The sequence below is a fragment of the Schistocerca nitens genome, chromosome 9, assembly GCF_023898315.1.
Source record: "Schistocerca nitens isolate TAMUIC-IGC-003100 chromosome 9, iqSchNite1.1, whole genome shotgun sequence".
NCBI lineage: Eukaryota > Metazoa > Arthropoda > Insecta > Orthoptera > Acrididae > Schistocerca > Schistocerca nitens.
The window spans coordinates 217,463,759-217,490,752 of NC_064622.1; the positions used below are offsets into that span (position 1 = coordinate 217,463,759).

A 26,994-nucleotide genomic window follows, 5' to 3' on the forward strand; every position below is an offset into this window, starting at 1 on the left:
AATAGCAATGGAGTACCAGTTGTAATTCTAAAATAACCTTAAACATTGAGAATTTTTGTGAAGATATTCGTCAGTGAAAGCGGAGGAGTTACCCAACAGAAAGTTCTTTAATTCAGTCTTAAACTCCGCCACATTATCTACATTCAGTATACTCTGGCAGGTTATTGAATACATGTGTACCCATGTATTTGACTCTTTGCTGTACTAATGTCGACTCTTTGAAATAGTTGTTTTAGGTCATAGTGTTTTCTTAATATTAGTTACAATAAGCATATTTATGAGCTACACATTTGTTGCCTAGTTGTCAGTCATTGTGAAAGTGGTTGCATGAAGTAGGTTTAAAAATGAATGTGCTTTGAAGCTCCTTAGAGGTCATGATGACCTTATTGATTATTTTGATTTCCAGAAAGACCGGACTGAACCTCTGCCTGGATATTTGTCATTACATCAAACTGCAAGTTCTCTTACCATAAAATGGACCCCTAACCAGTTGATGAATGGGTATTCTGAATCAGACATTTCTGATAAAAGGTATGTCATCATCATCATCATCATCATTTATTGGTGAATACTGATCCACTAACAAATTTTAGTTTACAAATAACAAAGAATCTAATGTACACGGTACAAATCAGGAAAGGTCCACAGTTATGGTATTAGTAAAATTTACATGCATATGTTTGTGCTTTTACACCAGTATGCATCATGCTGCTGTGTCTCTTATATGTTTCTGCTCCATTGCTAGCTCACATTGTGAATGTAACTTAGATTCTTAGTTTTGAATTAAAGCAAAAACTTGGATCTGCGTGCATACATAGTACATAAGGCAGTTTGTCAGACAGGTTTGCCATGCACAATGCATGTAACACTTCTTTTCAGAACCAGTGCTTCATGTGACACAATTGTAACAAGATGCATTAGTGGGTGCAATTCACTATTAAATACATTATAAAAAATCTTTTCCTTCACACAGGTGAAAGTAAAGTGCAGGATTCAGACAGTTTTGGATCACAGTACTTTAAAAGTTAAAGCAGTAAAAAAAGTGAAAATAGAATTTAAGTTGTTGGTAATTTAGGATCACTGATTATTTGAAAACTTGCTGGTTAAGTGAAGACCACTGTGAATACTGCTTGTTTAATTATAGCAAAAGACTGTACATTATTCTTCTGATTAGCAGTTGAATTTGTGTGTGTTGCTATCACATCAGACTTCTGAGAATGATGTTTTGCTCTGTTGTTATACTTCCAAGAAAGGCATTAGAGCTGCATCCAGTCTCATGTAAACTATTGTTGCATGGTTCAACAAAATGCAGCTATTACAAAAACAACTACTATGCATGGTATTGTGACTGATGGATGTAGAGTTAAAATGGGAGTGTTACAGTACACTGTCTGTATTGTTTCAAGCAATTTCTAAAAGCAAATTTGTAAGCTTGAATGATTGCATGTGGTGGTTTGAAATTCTTCTTCAGCACAGTTTTGCTTATTTGTTACTTCAGGTAATACAAGCATGAAAGTAACTGTCTGGAAGGTAAGATGGTCTGTTGAGGAACACTGCAGCATTTAATACAACTCAGGTGCACACCAGGAAACCTTTTATTGGAGTGTGCTCGATAGCTTTAGGTTTGATTTATTGCAGTATTGGCTTTGGAGCTGTTACTGTTGGAGGAATATATCAATTTAATCCAGAAATGGCATGGCTGTTGTACTCCCATAGCTTCCACAATAATCCTCAATCAAAAACAGTGAGGATTGTAAGGAATGTAGCACTCACCAGTTTTCATTCAAGGGGCACTGGAAAATTTAGGACAGCTAGTGCTTTCTGCACAGCCACAGCCAACTGTGAGTGTCCACAAAAATTTGACAAAGAGGGGACAAGATTCTGAAATTGCCATTCTTGATATAACTGGCTCAGTGGGTCCCAAAAACATGTCTTGCTCCAAGAACTAAATTTGACAAGAAGTACATAAAAAAATATCTCAAACAACTGAAAGTTATCACCATACAATTTTTAAAACTTTGAATGTTGAGGTAACAACGTGTTGTCACCCTCTACTGATGGCAGTAGCGTCAGAGTGCTGAATTGTTGGTACTCTGTTTAGTTTTGCTTAGCATATAAAATTCACCACTAGATGGTACTAACATGCTCAATATTGATGCTCAGTGTTTCAGTTTATGTGTACATTGATAGTTATTGAATTTTGAGTGTCGTTGAAGTGAAATATTGACGACTGTTAACTCTGCTACTGCATTGTCTGTTTGTTGACATCGTACTTCGTAATACTTATTTATATATTTTTTATTTTATCCTACATTATTGTTTTGTACGGTATTGTTATTTAATATTGTTTGTTCCATGTGTTTTTTTTTTAAAATGAGTCCAATGCCTGGCCCAAATAAGAGGTCTTACTTATGGTGAAATTCGAGTTATTGAAAATATCTAAAACACTACAGTCAGTACAACTTCCATTTCATGAGCTGGCATATGCTACCATTGGGACCTTCTGCAATTGAATATTTCAGTTTATTTTTCACTGCAATGTTACTTCAGCTGATTGTCACCAAACCAAATCGCTCATCTAAGTGATTTATATCTAATATGCAGCTACTTTGTCCAGCCCATATAAAAAAATGGAGGAATGTCACAACAACTGAGGCAAGAGGTTTTATAGCATACTTGCTGATAATGGAATTAACTAAAGACCTACAGTACTTTCTTACTGAAGCAATAAACTATCTTGGGCTTTCTGCGGTTTTGCAAAATGTATTCTGCTCAGTCATTTAGGCATCAGACCAAACTCTGTTATCTTGTTGATAGCAAGAAGTGCCCAGGACCAGGTCATCCTGATTACAATCCATGTATCATACCAGGGAGGACCCAAAAAAACAAGTCTGAGAGGGCACTGCCATTCGTAAGTGTATTACAGATTTCTCCCACTAGAGAGAGTTAATAGAGACCTCCATGAAACAACTGTGCAGATGGCATCAGTGTGTAGATAAACGTGTGAGTGTAGTGTTGTATTTCTGTGTCTGTTTTCGGTTTGATCTTGCAAAGTCATTATGGCAACTTTAAATAACAAAGAGAGTGTGTGCAATTTTGTTCCCTGCTTAAAAATCAGCAACAGAGACCCACTAAATGCTTGGAGAGGCTTTACAGGAGGATGCTATGAGCCACACACAAGTTTCTGACTGGTTTGGGCACTTTTTATGTGGTGAGATGAGTGCTGAAGACCAACCTCATTCTGGATGTGCTGCAAAGTCACAAAGTGAGCAAAATGTTGACAAAATCAGCCAGAAAGTCAATGAAGATCATCATTTGACAATTGGCCAAATTTCAACAGAGACACCTGAGTTGGAGGTCATGCCAGCAGATTTTGTGTGAGGATTTGCACATGAGATGTGTTGCTGCTAAATTTGTCAGTCCCCAACCTCCATATCAGCCAGACCTAGCCCCATGTGACTTTTTCCTATTCCAGTGAATGAAAAAAGTGCTAAAAGAGAAGTGTTATGATGATGTGGAGGCATTAAAAACAGCTTTTCAAATGGTGATTGTTGAGGGGGAGGGGGGGGGGGGGAGGGGAACTTGTCAAATGCATCATTCAGTGGAGAGTACTTTGAAGGTGTGTGAAGGAATTTTGTGAAAAGGTTCATAAATAAATTTTTTATAATAAAAAATCTTTTCTTTTTGTCTCGCCCCGCATACCAGCAATTGGTTGATTATGCTGATGAGCTGATGATATATTCAGACATCATTACATATGAACAGCTTATCATTGATGGAAGTCCAGTTTGTACTAAATGTCACACTTGCAAAAAAAGAAACCACCACCACCACTGGGTACTTAAATTCTGGATGCTTTGTGACTCAGTAACATGCTGTTGCCTTGCATATTATCCTTACAAAGGTGCTAAAACCCAAGAAGATAAAAATGAAATCACAAGAGGACGTAAGATACTGTGTTGATCAGAAATTCCTGCACGTGGGTAGTTATTTGAATAATGGTTATCACATTTTCATAATAGGCAACGTTATAAGTGTACCAGTCGTAAAAAGCCTATTCAAATTAGGTATCCACTTTACTGACACTGTAAGGAAAAACAGATTTTTTTTAAGACCAATTTAAAGAGAACTTGAGAGTTAGGGGAAAGATGTACATCATTTCAGGTACAGTACTAGTGTGTAAATATAAAGAGAAAAAACTTCAGTGAACACTTCTTATTGTCTAATAAAGTTTCTAACACTTTGGACGACTTAGTGGTGAAAGATGTGTGTAAACTCCCACTTCTTTAACAATACAACTTACTTTAGATTGTCAGCTGACTTTCCTTGCTGGTTAGCTTGCTTCTGCAACCTCCTTTTCTCTTCTTCTCTGAAGTATATTTGCTAGGAACTGGAATTTCTGAAGACTCTTTCTACTTATAACAAAAAATAAGCAGACGTACGCAGTTTCTTTTGCTTCACTTACTGATGTACTAGGGTCACTCCAAATGAAATGCACACTATTTTTGTAAAAATACAGTTTTCATTCTGCATGTGTGAAAGTTTTACAGTGTGTAGATACATCCTTCCCGCTTGTTTTCAAACTTAGTTCAACTTGTTCCCGTGAGTGGCACCATCACAGCACGTCTTCAAGACGGCTGCTACACTTGACGTTCATCAGAAGCAACGTGCTGTCGTAGAATTCCTGTGCTGTGAAAACGAGACAGTGGGAAACATCCACAAGAGGTTGAAAAAGGTGTATGGAGATGCTGCTGTCGATCGCAGTATAGTTAGTCGGTGGGCAAGCAGGTTACGTGATGAAAGCAGGCACGGCAATATTGAGGATTGTCCTCGCAGCGACAGGCCTCGTACTGCACACACTCCACATAATGCGCAGAGAGTTAACAAATTGGTGACTGCTGACAGACGCATCACAGTGAACAAATTGTCACGCTGGAAAAGTTATGACTACGATGTTTTTCGATTCTGAAGGACTCTTGTTTGTGGACAGCATGCCAAGTGGAACCACCATAAATTTTGATGCATATGTAACGACACTGAAGAAACTTCAAGCTCGATTGAGTCGTGTTCGAGCACATTGGCAAATGCAGGATGTTTTGCTGTTACACGACAATGCACGGCCACATGTCAGCCAAAAAACCATGTAAGTGATCACAAAACTCGGATGGACAACCCTGAAACACCCGCCTTACAATCCTGATCTGGCTCCATGTGACTATCATCTCTTTGGGAAACTGAAAGACTCTCTTCGTGGAACAAGGTTTGAAGATGATGACTCCCTTGTGCACACTGCCAAACAGTGGCTCCAACAGGTTGGTCCAGAATTTTACCATGCTGGTATACAGGCGCTGGTTCCAAAATGGCATAAGGCAGTTGCGAGGGGATGGAAGTTCTGTGGAGAAATGAAAATATTGTTCCTAAAGGATGTATCTACACACTGTAAAACTTTCAAACATGTAGAATAAAAGCTGGATTAAAAAAAAATAGTATGCATTTCTCTTGTAGTGACCCTCGTATATTCAGACATCAAAACTTTTACAAATCTCATTCTCCACATAAACAAACACTGTCAAGTAAGTCTCCCCGTGTATCCAAAGGTTAGAAACAAAGTCCACTTACACATAAGAGAAAGTTGGCTTAAAAACCAAGTCCATTCTAATCCTGAATCTGAATACATGTCTTATCCTCTACAAGTCTAAGACAAGCATCCATTTAACAATATTTCAACTGTTCTTCCTTTTTTTCACTACAATAGTCAAAGTTATAAAACAGTATGGAATAACCCAGAAGTTCCTTGAGTTTGCCGTGTTCTTTCATTAAACTTCCATGGTGCGACCAGCAAACACTTGTCGGTGCCATTTGACCGCCGTGTCTACAGTCTTCTTACTACACACTTCGGACCTGCACACACAGGTAGGCAATGTGCAGTAAATAGGCTCTCTCACACTTATATTTAAAATATCGTGTGTTTGAGATGGTCGAAGGTTGAGTGGTTCTAGAATTTACATGGAATTCTCAAAACACTAGATATCCCCCTCAGATAGAACACGCGATATTTTATACATAATCGTCATGTACATTAATATCACACCTAATAACAGTTCACATTTTAACAGAATACATTGAGTGATTCTTTGATATCAATACCTGAGTATTCATTAGTGATACAGTGAGCCTTACTAGTATTTAGGAAATGTGAGACTTTATTTTTATTTTCAATTGTAAAGAACAGGTGTTTGTGACACTTAAGTGATCTTTTTTCTGTTTTCATCTTCAATATTACCTTTCCTATGTATGTATTACTTCTAATATTTTATGTAGTTTGGAGGAAAGCTGGGTAAAATGAAAGTGTTTCTTCTGACACTTGTAACCTTACATAGCACGTAATGATGCTCGTTGTGTATAGAATTCAAACTTACCAGAATAATACTTAGAAAATGTGTGACTACTGTCATGATACTGTCCTTTTCCCCTAGGATCAGTACCTATACCTTGCCTCTGGGTTGACCATATGAGTGCACTTTTTCTCTCTATTCTGGTAGGTACACCCCTTTATACAACATCCCTATTCATTAGACTACAGGTATTCATGCCCTTTGTATTCAGTAAATGCCAGGTACGCCCCCCTTATTCTTTCTGAATAGGCCTCATGGTTCATTAACACAGGTATACATTCCTATGTATACTATAATTAAATATTTTCTATTCTATACTTCACATTTACTTCTTAATACTTCATCTAATCCCTGGAGTCCTCCTCTATTTTTCAACTTCTATACACTTAATAGATTCCATGTCTATAGACTATTCAGTAGGTAATATGTTTACATACCCTATTCAAGGGGCAGGGGAGGGAGCGAAAGGCTGTTTACAATTTGTACAGGAACCAGATGGCAGTTATAAGAGTCGAGGGGCATGAAAGGGAAGCAGTGGTTGGGAAAGGAGTGAGACAGGGTTGTAGCCTCTCCCCGATGTTATTCAATCTGTATATTGAGCAAGCAGTAAAGGAAACAAAAGAAAATTCGGAGTAGGTATTAAAATTCATCGAGAAGAAGTAAAAACTTTGAGGTTCGCCGATGACATTGTAATTCTGTCAGAGACGGCAAAGGACTTGGAAGAGCTGTTGAATGGAATGGACACTGTCTTGAAAGGAGGATATAAGATGAACATCAACAAAAGCAAAACGAGGATAATGGAATGTAGTCAAATTAAATCGGGTGATGCTGAGGGAATTAGATTAGGAAATGAGGCACTTAAAGTAGTAAAGGAGTTTTGCTATTTGGGGAGCAAAATAACTGATGATGGTCGAAGTAGAGAGGATATAAAATGTAGACTGGCAATGGCAAGGAAATCGTTTCTGAAGAAGAAAAATTTGTTAACATTGAGTATAGATTTAAGTGTCAGGAAGTCGTTTCTGAAAGTATTTGTATGGAGTGTAGCCATGTATGGAAGTGAAACATGGATGATAAATAGTTCGGACAGGAGGAGAATAGAAGCTTTCGAAATGTGGTGCTACAGAAGAATGCTGAAGATTAGATGGGTAGATCACATAACTAATGAGGAGGTATTGAATAGAATTGGGGAGAAGAGGAGTTTGTGGCACAACTTGACTAGAAGAAGGGACCGGTTGGTAGGACATGTTCTGAGGCATCAAGGGATCACAAATTTAGCATTGGAGGGCAGCGTGGAGGGTAAAAATCGTAGAGGGAGACCAAGATATGAATACACTAAGCAGATTCAGAAGGATGTAGGTTGCAGTAGGTCCTGGTAGATGAAGAAGCTTGCACTCGATAGAGTAGCATGGAGAGCTGCATCAAACCAGTCTCAGGACTGAAAACAACAACAACCACCCTATTCAAGTCCCACAAGCCTCCAACTCCTCAATTTATCAGAGTATTCGCTACACTGACTTTCCTTAAATAAACATCATGAGTACTTTAGTACTTCAATCGTGCTTGCATTCTCTTTCATTACTCATGCTTTATTTCTTATTTATACTCGCTTGATGTGAAATCGCCATATATATATATATATATATATATATAAAGAGAGAGAGAGAGAGAGAGAGGGAGAGGGAAACATTCCACGTAGGAGTCTTTAAATATGTCTGCTTGTGTCTGTAAATGTGTGGATGGATATGTGTGTGTGTGTGTGTGCGCGCGCGCGAGTGTATACCCGTCCTTTTTTCCCCCTAAGGTAAGTCTTTCCGCTCCCGGGATTGGAATGACTCCTTACCCTCTCCCTTAAAACCCACATCCTTTTGTCTTTCCCTCTCCTTCCCTCTTTCCTGAAGAGGCAACAGTTTGTTGCGAAAGCTTGAATTTTGTGTGTTTGTGTTTGTTTGTGTGTCTGTCGAACTGCCAGCACTTTCATTTGGTAAGTCACATCATCTTTGTGTGTGTCTATATATATATATATATATATATATATATATATATATATATATATATATATATATATATAATTGTCAAAGTTCGCGTGTGTGTGTTATAGTTTTTTTTATATAAATAGGCAATGAAGAACCGTCATAAAAAAAAAAGTGTGCATATTTCCCGATGTACACATATCTTTCCCCCTACAACACTTGGCGGTTCTCACATCTTTCTAATCTGTTACCTCATTGTTTGTGTATCCATCTCTCTTTGTGTGTATGAAAATTTGTGTTTGTGTAGTCTGATTCTTCAGCCTTCTTATCGAAGACAAGATGTAGATTACTAGAAACCACGGAAACTGGGAAGGATTTCTGTGATAGAAGTAGATGATATGGAAACAGGGGAAAATAGATAGGTCCTCAAATGAGAAGTAAGAAAGGAAATAATTAGATATGGTTGCTAAGATCAAAGAAGAGAAAGAAGATAGCCCCAAAGACCGGAATCCCTTCCCACCCCCCTTTCCCCAGGATCCCTATCTTGCAGGTACTTGAGTGAGAAGCTGGAGGAAGTTTGGTATTAAATCATCTCCTACAGAATGGACGTTCCCACATTCACCCTTGAGGTCCCCCAAGGAAATTTTAGCAACCCTATGTAAATGGCAAATGGTGAAGAATCAGGCACACTTGTTTGTAAGAGTCGTCTGAAAGGTGTGGTGTGTGTCTTGTGTTAGTCATGATTTATGTGTTTTCATAAACCATGCTTTTATCCCCAGTACCCACCCCTTTCAAAACTGATACAAACCCTCCCATCTACATCACATATCATAAAAGGTATTTCCTATACAAAGTAGAAAATCTATATACTATGTTATCACAGTTGTTTAATTAGTCATCCAACATTATATGTTGTGCTAACTTAATATTTCCTTCAGTTCACTAAGAAATATATGCATCCAGAAATATAAACTGAAACGCTGGCCCGATTATGGTGGTACATCTGTCAAAGAATAACACAGGTGTCCTAAGGTCAGCCCAGCGAGGACAGAAACTTCGCGTAGAGCAAAAGGGCAAAAGCTAGGTTGACTGTATTACATTCACCATGAGAATAGTATTCCCATGCCTTCAGAAATCACTTGACAAAGAAAGGGGTCACCAGGCAGCCTCACGAAAACCATTGTTGAGGTCATTGTAATGTCACCTCATATCATCACAATATACAAAATTGATGACGTTGGTTTCACCCAGACCTCTACATTTAGGTTTGCAAAGATACTGGTGAAGAGATTACATACTAAGATCATTCCATACAAAAATATGACCTAATTGTATGTGGAGACTGCGCTGGTCGAAACCACGGTCCAAGCAAAAATATGACCTAATCATATGTGGAGACCGCGCTGGTCAAAACCGAGGGAGATAAGAGCCGACCAGGCGCACCTAATATACCTTTTCCCAAGGCTGTGCCAAATGATGGAATTCGGAGACAACATGTGTGCAAATTTCCGCCTCATGCTGCAGCCGAGCAAAGTCGGGACAAGTCCGGATTGGGGACAGGTAGGTGCAAATGCACTGTGCAAATTCCTACCTCAAGTGTGCTCTTGAAGAGTACACAAGAGTAGTACCAGAAGCACTTATGCAGATGCTTCTTTAGTTTCACAAGAGATTGTATAGGGAGTTAGAGGTTGTTAGTAGTCTAACTGACTGGAAGAAGGAAATCTCTTTCCAGGAGCTATCTTTGAATATGCAATCACAAATTCTAACTGATATGGTTTTTTCCAGTACCTCTAAGTAGGGGATGATAGAATAATTTAAGAATTTGAGGGAATTTGCTGCAGGAAAATTATTACAACTCGAGACCCGATGGTCGTCAGTCCACCTGTTAACTCAGAACTTAACGTCCTTTGCATTATACTTTCCCTTTTCTGATCCAGTTGTAGGATCCACTAAAAATAATGTCTTGAGATGGATTACCATGCTCACTTGGTATTTACTTCATATTTTTGGAAAAACTGATGTGTGTCTTTCTTCAGGGCAGAGCTTTGAAGATGTTGTTTTACAAGAACTAGGTCATTGACCTTACATTGAGGTTCAATAGCTTTTTCATTATGTTTAGTCACTCTTTGTTGTGCTTTTTCAACTAAATTCTTAGAAACTATTTCGTGACTCAGTTGGTAATCAACAGTAGGTTGTTCAGGCCAATTGAAACATCTAATTAGAGGTTCACCTACCAAATGTTTGCCTATTACTTCTAAAGATGTCAACCCTGTCGACAAATGTGGTAATTCATTTAGAATAAGTTCATAGACTTTAATTTTCATTGCCCATAAAGTATGTTTTTCATGGCAGTAGGTATGGCATAGTTTTCCAATTTCCTTCATTACTCGTTCACATGGATTCGAGGTTGGGTTATAGCTGGATATTAACACTTGACAAATACCTTCCACGCTAGAAATTCTTTAAATTCATTTCTCACAAACTGTGGACCTTTATCGGAGAGAAACCTTTTCAGTTTACCTACCTTCTGAAAGTATTGTTGCAAACAGTATATAACTGTTTGCGTATTTGCCCTTTTGATTGGATATAGTTTAACGTACTTTGACCAACACTCTATGATTACCAAAATGTATGACATTTCTCCCTTTCCTTTTGGAATTGGTCCAAAAAAATCGGCTGCTGTGAGATCATGTAACAACTTACGGATAATTGGATACATTTTGTATTTCACATGAGTATTATTCCTGTATGAACATACCACCCTACTGTGTCTTCCATTACCTTCAGAATGCATAAACACCAATGTTGCAATTTTACGCTGTCTCTCCAAAATAAATTATGACCCATAATTTTCCATTTTTCCACTTGATTAGGAAGTAAAGAATTTCAGATACACACAGAAAACATTTCTGTAAAATAGGGATCACGATGGATATTTTGTGTTATTCTTTGAGCCATGTCTCGTAACCTGATGATCGGATATCTTCTGACAAAATTAATTGCAAAAGTAATGCCTGGTCCTTCCATAAATTTTAATTCTTCCATTTCTATGGGTAACCTAGACAAAGCACCTGGTACTATATTCTTGGAGCGTTTTACATATTGTATCCTAATATCATTTTCCTGCTGGAAAAGCATCCATCGCATTAATCTACTGTGTAACAATCGACTGCTCGTTAGAAAGGATAGAGCTTGATGATCCATATCAATATGGATTTCTGACCCACATACTAGTGTTTGAAATTTTTGGATACTCCATACAATCACTAAAAGTTCTTTTTAAGTAGCCATGTAATTCAATTGATGCTTATTTAGACTAAGGCTAGCAAAAGCTATGGTTCAGTGTTCTACACTATTTAGACCCCACTCTCCTTGGTAAAGTTCTGCAGCAATACCATAATCAGATGCGTCCAATGAAATTTTGAACAGTTCACCCATAACCGGATGATGTAATATGGGTGATTGAACAAGTGCACTTTTGACCTTTTCAAATGCATCATTTGCTTCTTGATCCCAAATCCACAGTACTCCCTTCCTTAATAAATGTAAAATTTTCGGGTCATTTAGTTTGTGGCCTTGTATATGCCCTCGGCAGTATCCGGCCATTCCTATAAATCCCTTCAACTGTCTTACATTTCTTGGGTGTGGACACACTTTAATAGCTTTAATGCACTCAGGGTCTGGTTTAATTCCCTGCACCCCTACTATATGACCTAAAAACTTAAGCTCTTGGTGCGCAAAGTATGATTTAGACAGTTTCACCATAATACCTTTCTCTTTAAATTTTTTCAGAGTTCTGCATAAGGTGAGACAATGTTCTGCCTAAGTAGCTGATATTATTAGGATATTGTCTACATATATTATTAAATCATTCAATAAATCTCTCCCCAATGCTTTATCCAGTGCAGGTATAAATACGGATACAGAAATATTAAGTCCGAATGGCAATACATTGTAATAATATGATTTACCATCAAATTAGAATGCTATATACATTTTGATTCTGGATGTAACCTAATTTGCCAATATCCCGCAGTCAGGTCCATCGTGCTAAAAACCCTTGCTTTCTCAAATTCGGATAACAATTCATCGATGTTAATGGGTCTGTCTCTTTCTGCTTATTCAGTGTCTGTGCGTCTAACACTAATCATACCCCACCTGTAGCTTTTTTTCACCACGACGAAAGGGTTATTCATGATGCTGGAGCTACATTCAATTATATTGCTATCAATCATTTTATTTATTTCCTCCATAACTGCCTCTTTCAAACTTACTGGTATTGGATACGGCTTAAAGAAGGATGGAGAGTCATCTTTGATTTTAAACTTACATAGTCGCTGATATTACCCGGATGATCGGATAATACTAATTCATATTCCATTAGAATTTTACATAAATCTTGTTTTTTTTTCACTGGTTAATATTATAGACTTGTTTACTTCATCTTGTATGTCATGTGATACATGATCTACACTATTAATCTCTGGTGACAATTGTGCTGTAGCTGTTAATCACAGACATTGATATTCAGTTGTTTGTTTATCAATACAGTTGTCTGTCACAAATGGTATCCAGTATCTACTGTCCCCTTTTTCAAAACATAGAAGATTTTCCTCAAAATTTAAGATGACTTTAAATTCTAATAGCCAGTCTAAACCAAACAATACATCTCAGTTTATATTCTCTACTATTAACAGTGTTAGACGAAATAAAATATTTCCAACATTACAGTTCACTTGAGTTTCATGTTTCCCAGCTTTACTTTTCACTCCTGTTATACCAACTATGTAAACTCCAGTTACTGGTACCAGTGGTAGTGTTGTTTAGTCTGTAGTGAGTTATAAAGAATGCGCTACATATGAGTGATACTTCACTCCCTGAGTCTATAAATATGTTAACTTCAGAAGTCTCCACGGTCCCAGGATTACTGATAACTAAGTTTTGCTCTTCTAGCAGTAACCATTCTTTTGTAGGTATTTTGTGCATGAAATTAACATATTTGTCATGAACCAGGCCTCCCAGTGTATCTCTACGACCTGGGCCCCGGCCCTGGATCCAAATCGCATCATGTTTTCGTCATTATGAATAACTACTGGTTGGTTACCAAATTGGGATATTACACTACCATTCTGGGTTCTAGTATTACTTGGTACAAATTCCTGTGAAGTTACTGGACCTAGATTCGAAGGTGGATGCTTCTTTTGATAATGGTCATTGCAGTTCTGCTTATTATACTGGTGTACTTTCGTGATGTTGACTTCATGCTTTTTGAAATTATTTCCGCTGCTCCTTTTGTAATTTGAATTTTCCCGTTGATGTAAAGTTTCACTATCGTCTTTATTCAACCATTTTCCAGCCACCCCCTCCCCCCCCTCCCACACAAGATGTCTTTTCTTGCATAGATGGGTAATTGTCTAATTAAAGTTCAAACTAACCACTCTTCCTCAGTCGTCTTATCTACTCGTAAATACTTCACCCGTGTTAGATGCCAGTCAAAATATTCCCTCATGGCACCCCAAGTATTATTGTAGTATTCCGGGTCCCACAAATCTGATATTAGTTTCTCCTGCTCACTAGCAGACCAATATTTCTCCTTAAATTTCTTATGGAAATCTCCCCATGAAGAAATGTTCTCTATATTTACAGTACCCTATTCTGAGGCTTCCCCTAAAAGGTACCCCATGACAAATTCAATCTTTCTTGAATCTTCCTAGTTCTTTAGCAAGGCCTGGTTAAATTTTTTCAAAAAATGTGTTGGTTGTACATCCCCTCCCGACTTAAACTTAGGGAATTGCCTGGATAATCCTGAATTGGCCTCTCATTGTAGATCAGTCATCACTTCACTAGTCAGTACCACGTTAGGAGAAGTCACCCTCTTATTTACTTTATCCTGGATAAGTTTAAATTCTTTCCACAAGTCATCTACAACCTTTCGGGTATCTGAAAGTTTGGAAGAAACAATAGGCGACATATTCCTGGATGTTATTCTCTCAGTGACTTTTTGATCTATAATCCCTTCAAATTGTTCCTCCAAACTACTTATATTTACTGTATCAGAGTTAGCTATCCTTTCTTGGAAACTTCTTTCTGCATTTTCTATTCATGTATTAATACCTGTAATTTGTCATTGGATTATTGGTATTAATTCGCTATTCTTATCGAAGCTCCCTATTAAGGTATGCAGTCTCTGTTTTACAGCATCAAACTTAACGTTGCATACATTTTCAAATCATCCTAACTTTCCACTAAGTTCAGATTCCACATTATTATATTCATCTTCAATATCAAATCCTAACCTTTTTGCTAAATCTTGGAAAGTATCATTCTGTTTGTTACTAAGGTCAGGGAACAGTCGGTGTACATGAATGTTCAAAGAACTCGTTAATTCTTTGTTTAAATCTAATTTCAAATTTTCAACTTTACTATTTAGTGTGTCAGATTCAGTATTTAGTAAACCGATATTTGATGTTTGACTATTCAAGGTTTCACTCTGGTTATTTGGAACTTCACTTTGAGCATTTAAACTGGAAGGTACCAATCCTATTTCTTTAGTAAACCTACATTTGTTGCTTGACTATTCAAGGATTCACACTGGTCATTTGGAACTTCACTTTGAGCATTTAAACTAGAATGTACCAAACCTATATCTTTCCTTAGAGTTTCATTCTGAGCATTTAATCTAGAATTTAAAGTTTCATTTAATTGTAAACTCTGAGCTTCTAGTGTATCATTTAAATGAGAACTTATTAAGCCTAATTCTTTCCTTAAAGTCTCATTCTGTGCTTTTGACTGCAGACTCTGAGCTTTAAAAGCCTCATTCTGAGCATTTAATTCGTTTCTTAAAGAAGCCATATGAGCATCTGAAGCTGCACTTTGTGCTTTGATTAAATGTGCTAACTCAGTCCAATCTGGCATTTCTCTACTGATTCTCATAGCCAAAGCAGTTTCTTGAGTTTTTCTACTTGTTTCACGTTATCCATATTCTTATGAGCTTTATGTCTAGTAAGCATTTAAAAACTTTACTATAAGTATAATAAATACACTAATACAGTTCACTCCACAGTTTATTCAACTTTACACTCCAACAATAAAGTACTGTTTTATGCTCACCTGGCATAGAGTTTAGGCTGTGTCGGTGAGCAGATGTGGAATCAGCACCAGTGAGCAACAACTGGTGCCGGTGGTGTCAGATGTAGATTTCCGCATCGACGTCAATGAGCGGATGTGGAAGCAGGTCAGCACCAATGAACAGCAACTGGTGCCGGCGGTGTCAGATGTTGTTTTCTGCGTCTGTGTCCTCACGATGCGAATGAGAGCTGTCTATACTCCCCACACCGGATCTTCTTAGTTGAATTGTTCTCGGCTCATCTCTTCTTAGTCTAATACGTAGAGATCTTCTCTCTTTTCTTTTAACATTATGACTTTCTTACTTCTTCCCTTTTGTTGCATTTATTAATTTTCTCCACTTGATTTTTAGGCTTAATCCAGTTTCTTGTAATGGTTCTCTCGTCTTGTTATACTTGGTTGCTGTGGCAACACATATCATCTTCTTATCTCATTTTTGTCTCAAAATTCCTGTTCTCTTCTGTCCCTTCACACAGGTTGCCAGGTTTTAATGCTTTGGATGACTTAAAAGTGGTGAAGTATGTGTGTAAACTCTCACTTCTTTAATGATACAACTTACAGGAGATTATACAATGAAGGCTTTCATGACCGGATATTTCAGCTGCTGAGAATTCTTCCGGGTTGTATGGCCGTGGGCCATGGAACTCTTCTATCCCTCACGTTTCGTCCAAAACTACATTGGACATCTTTGAAGGAAATGTCAGGGATAGAAGAGTTCCATGGACCACGGCCGTACAACCCGGAAGAATTCTCGGCAGCTTACTTGAGATTGTCAGTCGACTTTCCTTGCTGGTTAGCTTGCTTCTGCAACCTCCTCTTTTCTCTTCTTCTCCGAAGTATATTTGCTAGGAACTGGAATTTCTCAAGACTCTTTATACATATATATAAAAAAAACAAAGATGATGTGACTCACCAAATGAAAGTGCTGGCAGGTCGACAGACACACAAACAAACACAAACATACACACAAAATTCAAGCTTTCGCAACAAACTGTTGCCTCATCCTTTCGTCTTTCCCTCTCCTTCCCTCTTTCCTGAGGAGGCAACAGTTTGTTGCGAAAGCTTGAATTTTGTGTGTATGTTTGTGTTTGTTTGTGTGTCTATCGACCTGCCAGCACTTTCGTTTGGTAAGTCACATCATCTTTGTTTTTAGATATATTTTTCCTACGTGGAATGTTTCCCTCTATTATAACTATATATATAAGCAGACGTACACAGTTTCTTTTGCTTCACATAACAATGTATATTCAAACATCAAAACTTTTACAAATCTCATTCTCCACATAAACAAACACTGTCAAGTAAGGTTCCTCGCGTTTCCAAAAGTTAGAAACAAAGTTCACTTACACATAAGAGAAAGTTGGCTTAAAAACCAAGTCCATTCTCATCCTGAATCTGAATACACGTCTTATCCTCTCCAAGTCCAAGACAAGCATCCATTTAACAATATTTCAACTGCTCTTCCTTTTTTTTTTCACTACAATAGTCAAAGTTATAAAACAGTGTGGAAAAACACAGAAGTTCCTTGCGTCTGCCGTATTCTTTCATTAAACTGCCATGGCACGACCAGCAAACATTTGTTGGTGCTGTTCGGCCGCCGTATCTGACAGTCTTCTTACTACACACTTTGGACCTGCACACACAGACAGGCAACCAGCTGTAGATAGGCTCTCTCACAATTATATATAAAATATTGTGTGTTGAGGATGGTCGAAGGCCGAGTGGTTCTAGAATTTATGCGGAAATTCTCGAAACATTACAAGTTTGTGCAGGTGATATTAAAGTCCAACATAAAAACAAAATAGGAAAGAAATCAGAAATAATACACAAATGCAACCAGTACATGGGCGCAACACACACACACATGAAATGATAATGTATTCCTGTTTGGATGAGAGAGAACTCTGCATTACTGTAAGAAAGTAGCATTCAGCATTATGTCAAGAATGGTGTTGAACTCATACATATTGTACGAAGAGCACAATAAAGGAAGAAAAAAATGATTCCTGATATTTGTTTACTCTATTGGAAATTGAAGCTTGTTAGCTGAATGGTTAAAAGAAAAAATGCATGTGCTGATCCAAGTCGATCCAAGTGGTTCTCCAGGTCTGGGAAAACATCCAGACAAGAAAGAGTAAAGACTGTGTTTGTTTACAAGTGAATAAGAAGCAGCTCAAGAATTATTTGTACAAGGTGTAACAAGGCATCACATTTCTTAAATGCAAATGTTAGGTGATACAGAACTGCATACATCAGACAGACTGTAATATACTGTCCAATTATTATAATTGTTGTCTCTCTAGGTAATACTCGGTGATTCAAAAATAAAGAACAGGTTGTTTATTACAGACAAGCTTTGAAAGATAGAAACACACTGTGCCTGTCACTGTATAGAGGAAGGTTCAAAGTTTCATGTTTGCACAGACGCTATTCCATACACTCAACAAGAGCATCATGCATTACTCGAGAAACATTGAAAGGGTAGTCCATTTCATTCCATACATGAACCAACAGGTCTCTGTTTATTGAATTGACTGCTTCAACAAATCATTTTCTCAGATACTGAAGAGTAGCTGAAGTTCCTGGCATGCCCATCTTGTGGACTTCTGAGGGCTCCATGTGAATACATCTCGGATATGCATGACGTTTTTGTCAGAGATGTGTGGCTGCCTGTGCTTGTCCCCATTGCAAATACAACCAATTTCGAAGATTTTTTAATGCCAGTCTAAATCTGCTTGTGCAGAGACAGTGTCTTGCTGAATCAATGATGGAATACACATTGCACTTGAACAGTGGATTGACCTCCCACAAATTCCAACCCACAAATGATTTCTCTTGTGGTATAGTCACCGTGTTGCTACAAACAAACAGTGCAGCTGAATCAAAACTTTGAACTTTCTTCTCTCCAGTGGTCATTAATGTGGCTTCTTTAAATGAAATGTAGTGTTAATTATAAGGAAACAAAACCAAATGTTTATTACTTTCTACAAACAACTTTTTATTTGATCACTCAGAAACAAGTTAAAGTGAAAGAATATGACAATCTGAGTATACTATAATAAACGACAAACTTTTGTAGGTAAGTGGTAGTTTTTCATATTTAAAAATATGGAATATAGCATGATACATCACAATTTAAATAGAACATAGCCTGACAGTATAAAAATGTATCACATTTTTAGCACTTACCTGTCAAAATGGCCAACTGCAAAAGGATTATGATAGATTATTTTGCTAATGAAATGTCAAACAAATTTCTGTAGTATTCTTTTGATGTTATTAATCTGACTGCAGATACTACATTTTTATTCTGCTATTGGAAATTAATCATATGAGAATGTAAATTTAGAGTACCTAATGAATTACGAACTAATGCTACAAAGCTAGAAAACATTCACAAAAGACAAACTGCCTATTGGCTTCTGTCTTGGGTTCTTTGGCTGACGTTCATCTAATGATTTTACTGACGTTTTGCCAGCAAGAGTGGCTGGCATTGTCAAAGCTTCACCCTCCATTGCCGGTGGTGAACTGGTGCTGAGCTCACACCCGCAGACTATATGTACCTGGCGCGCCAACATCAGGGCTTCTCCGCGGTCATTTCTGGTGCGGTTCTCCTCTTGCTACCTGCGACGGTCTTTCGCTGCTGAACAGGAAGCCAGGATTCGTTTACTTTAACGCTTTCCTCTTTCTTATTGAAACTGTTCACGTGTTTTTGTATTTCTACAGCTTCTCTGAACAAGTGTGTGTGATAGTGCTTCTCTACAGCCAGAACTTCCTTGTCGGCGAATTTTATTACATGGTCGGTCTCACTCAGTGCGTACTCTGCCACGGCCGATTTCTCCACCTGCCCCAACCTGCAATGTCACTTATGCTCTTTGATCCTGGCGTTAATTGACCGTCCAGTCATTCCGACATAAACTTTTCCACATGTGCATGGTATACGGTATATTCCCAACATTGCAAGTGGGGTCCCTTTTCTCCTTCCCCGATCTAAGACACTCTTTGATCTTCCTTGTTGGTTTGAAAATTGTCTTTATGCCATGTTTGTGCAATATACGGCCGATTCTGTCTGTCACTCTGGGAATGTATGGCAGAAAGGCCGTACCTGACAATTCTTTTTGTGATTCCTTACTTAGCCGAGTGTTTGGCTCTGTTACACTTCTAATATAATTTGTGGAGTACCCATTGCTCCTCAGAACATTTTCCTAGTGTTGCATTTCTCGTCCGAGGTGCTGCGGCTCACATATTTGTCCTGCTCTCGTTATGAGGGTATTGATCGTGCCTCTTTTCTGGCTCAGGTGGTGGTTTGATAGTTTGTGCAAGTATCGGTCCGTGTGTGTCGGTTTTCAATACACGATGTGTCCCAGGTATTTGCCATCCCTTGTGACCAGCACATCTAGAAATGGTAGTTTCTTGTCCTTTTCTACTTTCATGGTAAATGTTATGTTGTCATGGAGGCTGTTCAGATGTCTTAGGAAGGCACCAAGCTGTTCTTCACCATGGCTCCACACCATGAAAGTATCATCGACGTACCTGTACCACACCTTAGGTTTGCAAGTCGCCAAGTCCAGTGCCTGTGCTTCGAATTGTTCCATGAAGCACTTGGCCACCACTGGACTAAGAGGACTACCCATGATGGAAAACAGCTCGGTGCCTTCCTAAGACATTTGAACAGCCTCCATGCCAACATAACATTTACCATGGAAGTAGAAAAGGACAAGAAACTGCCATTTCTAGATGTGCTGGTCACAAGGGACGGCGAAAACTTGGGACACAGCGTGTATCGAAAACCGACGCACACAGACCGATACCTGCACAAACTATCGAATCACCACCCGAGCCATGAAAGCGCATGATTAATACGCTCATAATGAGAGCAGGACGAATGTGTGTGCCGCAGCACCTCAGACGAGAAATGCAACACTTGCGAAGTGTTCTGAGGAGCAATGGGTACTCCACAAATTATATTAGAAGTGTAACAGAGCCAAACACTCGGCAAAGTAAGGAATCACAAAAAGGATTGTCAGGTACGGCCTTTCTGCCATACATTCCCAGAGTGACAGACAGAATCGGCCGTATATTGCACAAACGTGGCATAAAGACGATTTTCAAACCGACAAGGAAGATCAAAGAGTGTCTTAGATCGGGGAAGGAGAAAAGGGACCCCACTTGCAATGTTGGGAATATACCGTATACCATGCACATGTGGAAAAGTTCATGTCGGAATGACTGGATGATCAATTAACACCAGGATCAAAGAGCATAAGTGACATTGCAGGTTGGGGCAGGTGGAGAAATCGGCCGTGGCAGATACAAAAGTTTGTCGTCACTTAGTAGTGAGACCGACCATGTAATAAAATTCGCCGACACGGAAGTTCTGGCTGTAGAGAAGCACTATCACACACGCTTGTTCAGAGAAGCTGTAGAAATACAAAAACATGCAAACAGTTTCAACAAGAAAGAGGAAAGCCTTAAGGTAAACGGATCCTGGCTTCCCGTACTGCAGCAAACGACCGTCGCAGGTAGCAAGAGGAAGGATGACCACACCGGAAATGACCGCGGAGAAGCCCTCGGACATTGGCGCGCCAGGTACATATAGTCTGTGGCCATGAGCTCGGCTCCAGTTCACCACCGGCAATGGAGGGTGAAGCTTTGACAATGCCAGCCACTCGTGCTGGCAAAACGTCAGTAAAATCATTAGATGAACGTCAGCCAAAGAACCCGAGACAGAAGCCAATAGGCAGTTTGTCAACAAGTGGGCATGAAAGCCTGAACAATTTTGTATTCACAGAAGGAATTTGTCTACATTCCAGTACTGGTAATGTTAGGTTTGAACTGAAAGTAGAAATATTAAGTAGAATAAAAGTCAAATGATTGAGAAAATACTACTGGCTATCAACAAAAATAACCAATAAAACTGCCTCTTTAACAATCCTTGAAGTCAGGAAATGGAAATAGCTTCAGAGAATGCTTATTAACTTTGGTATAAATTCTTTGTTTGCCTAGAAAACTTCACATCTGATCGTGCTGATAGATTTTACATTTCTTAAATACTTGCATAAGTAATGTTCAACAAAATATGTTTTGAAAGGTGCATGAAGTGTAACTTAGGGCCAGTATACAGTTAAATGAGGTGTGAAATCTCCAAAAGCCACTCCAAATTGGTACAATTAATATTTTAACACCACTGGATTGAACAAGACAATTCTTGTCTCTCCAGTATAGCTCAAGTAATAGTTTTATTGTGCAGCTATGCCAGCACAGCTGGTCTGCAGAATTCATAGCTCTATGACTGCATGCTGTGCTGTGTTACTTTTTTGGGTATGAGAAACTCCAAATCCCTGCAGAGGACAATTTTTGACATGGAAATTTCACTTTCTTTCTTTTGTGTTGTAGTTCAGAAAATAGTATCTTCGTTTTACAGCTGGTGCATTGGGTTCATAGATTAAATAGGGATGTACATACCTGTACCATAGTATGGCTGTGGTGTGTACACTCTGCAACAGTTGTTCTGCTATTTAAAACTGCATGTTCAATCAGCAAGCCATCACTAGTCATTGTCCACAGACAAATGGTTAACTACAGTCATGATTTCCTTATGCATCAACAAGAGATGACATCCTTGTGCGGATTGCCAATGTCTTGACAGGCATGTACAGATGTACTGCTGCCATGTTAGAAAACAAGAGTTGTAAGTCACAGTATTTCCCATTGACTCGACAGCATTATATCTTAGAGAATTTTGTAAAATCAAAAGCCAATACCCACAGATTCAAAGAGGGGCACACGCTCCCCTTTTGCTCTCATTTTGGATGCCTATAACATCAGTGTTACACGGTAAAAAAGTACTGTAGTGTAGTAGAACCAGTACACAGTATAGGATTGTATAGGAATATATACTATTACTAAACATGTCAATTTATAATGTCATTTCAGGTACTCAAAACATTCAAGTATTCATTTACTTCTTAAAGCTCCATGTAAATTAGTTGATACTCTGAATTAAGCAGAAAGCAACTGCACTTTGCAGTGGAAGTGGAACTTCATACTTCTGGAATGCTCCTCATGGAAATCTATATCCAAGACATGGCCTTCTTTGGTTGGTTGGTTGGTTGGTTTGGGGAAGGAGACCAGACAGCGTGGTCATCGGTCTCATCGGATTAGGGAAGGATTGGGAAGGAAGGCGGCCGTGCCCTTTCAGAGGAACCATCCCGGCATTTGCCTGGAGTGATTTAGGGAAATCACGGAAAACCTAAATCAGGATGGCCGGACGCGGGATTGAACCGTCGTCCTCCCGAATGCGAGTCCAGTGTTTAACCACTGCGCCACCCCGCTCGGTAGGCCTTCTTTCTTTGCTTCCCATACATAATCAGTAATAGCTCAAGAAAGGATGGACAGTACTGTGTTTTATCATGAGAAGGTGTCTGCTCAAAAAGTGTTATGAGTGAGCATTTTTCTGGGAGACAACACATGTGTTATAGCCCAAACTGATACTGTGTTATTCTTTTCTCTTCTCAGAAGAGTGTAGTTTGAGAAGAGACACCATTTGTTATTATGCAGATAAGTTTTTTTTGTGTTAAAGCAAGAATTTTTATTATTTTGCCAAAACTTTTGATACTCTTCAGGCAGTTAATGAATTTAACCAAAATTAATTATGTAACAACTCAGGAAATAAAGTTGTTTGGGTTCTTTTTGTGGCTATTGTTGTTCTATCCCTTGTGAAGATAGATACACAAGAAGTTATGAAGGAACAAAGTTAATTTCTCATTCTTATGATGGATTTTTTTGTCATTGAAGACAAGTGCTTGGTCTGAGGCAGTTGAAAGCTATATTATGAAACTCATTCAGCATAAGTCTATTACAAATACATCTGCTGTTGAACTTCCAAATAGATGATGTCATCTGGTGTTGTTGGTCTTCTTGTGACTTCTTTGTAGCTACTTTCAGTTTCAATTATAGACCTTTCCCTCAAAATTCATAAAGATGCACCAAATTGCTATTGAGATGGTTGTATGTAGAATTACAATCCCAAACCTTCAGTAGTTTGAGACATGTAAAGTTAAAGACAATTTTCTTTCAAAAGTATTTAAAACTGGGCACATTTTTTTTTTTTTTTTTTTTTTTTTTTTTTCACTGATGTTGGGATTTCTTTTTAAACTTGCCTTGATCGTGTGACTTACTAATCTACACACATTACTGTCTTTTTGCATAAAATATAACATTAATGAGCCTTATTTCTTCACTGCTTTCTGTACCTAACTGAAAAAAAGTGCATTGTTGATAGCAACACCAAGAAGGCAAGGAAACTAATAAGGCTTTCTGAAACAGTCTTTTTCTTTAAGAATGTTGTATAGGATATGGCAGAAAGAGATGGGTCACTTAGAATCTGTGGTTACGCAACAAAGGATTTAACCAAACTTAAGGACAACACACTGACTGTAATGAACAGTGTTTTGTAGAAAGAGTTCTCATGTCCAGTTGGGAGGTATTGAGATTTTTAAGCTTACAGCATGGAGTCAGATCCACATCATTGTGCTGCAAAACACACACTGTAAGAGTGGACTGTGTAATACCAATATGTGCTGCTTGCTCTTGCTCATTTATTTTTATTGAATGGTCACACATATATGGTAAGGAGTGAACTCTTAGTTGACTCATACACTGGTGTCAACCAAGACTTTTCTGAAGCAGTATACAGTTTGTGCTTTTGCCTATTGCACCTTGGTCAGCCACTGAGATGCTGTGTTGTATTTAATATTCATGATAGTAAGTGTTGGGTACAATACTTTATTGTGCATAGACAAAAAAATTAAAAGAACATAGTATGCTCAGGAATCTCAATGCTATATTCTAAAAAGAGAGGTTGTTGACAGGATGTAACAGTGAACAATTTATATATACAGTGAGACAGTGGTTATTATAAAAGTGTGGCTCTGCTGGACCTTTTCATTAATGGTTTTTATTGATTGGGGTGAAAAGATGTGCAAGTAATGTTTAACCAGTTTATTTTAATAAATAGATTTGATTGAAAAGAAAAACTCCACATACAGAAACAGCAACATTTAAAGCTTTTATGAGGGCCATACTGAAAGCTATAAGCAACCAATTGCTAAAATTTCAATTCCAACAATGTAACAAAACTGACTGCAGGCTCGTAACCTACAGACTGTACATCACATGTTGTCATATGGTGACATCATTAACATCAGACGCTTGACCACAGGCAGTGCATCCAAAATGGTCAACATCAGTGTTCCATTCCAGTAGTGTGGTGTGACTGAATTCCTTGATAAAGAGGGAATATGTGCTGTTGAAATTCACTTCACACTTTATTGTGCCTATGGAGATGTCTGCATAGGTGCCAACAGTGTAAAGTGGTGAGTGAAACATTTCAGAGATGGAAAGACGAGTATTCAAGATGAGCCAAGTAGCAGTCGCCCTCAAACTGTCTTCGTGGAACACAGTGAGGAAAGAGTTGATGAGATCATTAAAGAAAACAGGCATGTCAATAAATGAAATCATTGCAGGATAACACAGTGCAGTGCAAGAAATGACTCAAAACTTAATTTATTGAAAAGTTTGCACCTATAGTGTCCCACATTTGTTGACCAAAGACCCAAAACGTCAGAAAAGAACCATCACCCAAAACCTCCTCGATAGGTTTCAAAATGGAGATGATTATTTTTGGATGAGAATTGTGCTAGGCAACGAAAGCTGGTTCCATCACTGCAAACTTGATGAAACGAAGTACCAGAGTATGGGATGGCACCATTTGGATTCACCATCAAAAAAGAAAATGAAGACAGTGCCATCTGCTGGAAAAGTTATAAGCATGCTTCTCTGGGATTTTCTTGAACCTGGATAGACCATATATCCACTATATACAGACACTTTTGAAACTCCATCGTTTATTGTGTGATAAATTCCCTGGAAAAGGGCAACATGGATCTTCACACTGCTTGTATCACTGTACAGCAGATCAGAACATTTGGGTGGGAAAATCTTCCACATCCTCCCTACAATCTGACTTTTGCAATATCTGACTACCAAGTTTTCGGTTGTCTTAAGGAACAGATGTGAAGCCAACACTACTAGATGGTAGAGTATGTTCTACAAGCAGTGCACAAGTGTCTTTGGGAAATAGAAACGGACTTGTATTGTAAAACTGTTTTTAAAATTGCAGAAATATTGACAAGTGCATGCAAAAAAAAAAAAAAAAAAAAAAAAAAAATGGAGACTTTGTAGAAAAGTGACAAAGTATATATATTAAGATGATGTAATAGTAGTGTACTTGCAGATGTTCTACCAGTTTGTTGTTTCCATTTAATGCATTTTTCCATTTTAGTGCACAAAATGAAAACAACAATTCGGTGGAACACTTGGAAGCATACTATTAATCAATTATAACAAGAAAACCTGAGAGATCAAAATTATGTACTTGGTTTGTCTAAAAATTAAAGATTAAATTTTTTAAAAAATTGTTGCTCATTATTGTTATTGTGACCCTTGTAAAAACTGAATGTTTTACAAAAATATATATATTTTTTAGTAGTGTTAATAAATTTGAACAGTTGTTTAGTCCTTTATCATCTGGCAATTTGTGGCTCAGCTGCACAAGAGAACATTGAAAACCATTTTTAAAATGAAGCAGCTCTTTCGCAGTACAAAAAAATGACTTTGAATAGGAAAATTGTTAATGATTTAATACATCGTGCTTTGTGGCCGAGTTAGAATAGACAACACATGACCATTTCAAGCAGTTCTTTAGTTAATTAAAAAAATATTAAATATGAACAATTGTTCAGCCAGTTAATATCTGCTGGATCAAGGCTCAGTTGAAATAGCCCAGATATAAAACCTTTTAAAAGCTAAGCAATTCCTTAACATGTCCGAGAAAAGAATTTTGAACAATTGTTTATCAACTAATGAACTAATCAGAACTGTAACTTCCTATCTCTGAAACATGCTTGCATTAGAAAACAGAACAAACATTTTATCCCCACATAAATGCATGCTCCATTAGGTGTGGTGGCCTCTATATAAACTCTGCATAAACTGGTACATGCATCATTTTTGTGTATTGGTTTTTAACTTAATATACTGTAGTATATTACATTAAAAACCAATACATAAAAATGATGCATGTACCAGTAAAAGTTTGTCAGCAAACACATTTAAATGTATGTGAATTGGTGCAGCCTGTATTCACCTGTATACGTACCAGTTTCAAAACTTTTTGCGGCTGCCATAATACCAATTTAATGTGCCTGGTAAGTACAGTATGCTTAATGGCTGTAGATAGGTTCAGTCAAGGACCAGAATTCCCATGAAAGGGAAAGGTAGTAATAACAATTGCCAACCTGTTGAATATTTACTGTACAGATACAGTGACTTTTAAAATAATAAGTAAAACATATAGTAGGGGGAAAAAAGACTTGGAGGCATTCATGAACATGATTTCAGTAAATTGTAAGATTTGAGCTTCACAAGATGGTTGACAGATT

The 26,994-nt window shown here is 37.9% G+C and overlaps 1 protein-coding gene across 1 annotated transcript in view; it reads left to right on the top strand.

Annotated features, from left to right (window-relative positions):
* The window catches only part of LOC126203851 (small G protein signaling modulator 1-like), a 353,457-nt gene that overhangs the window by 88,321 nt on the left and 238,142 nt on the right, over positions 1–26,994 (top strand). The window contains exon 9 of the mRNA XM_049938226.1: positions 407–531. Coding sequence (XP_049794183.1) covers positions 407–531 — 125 coding nt within the window. The remainder of the gene's footprint in view (positions 1–406; positions 532–26,994) is intronic.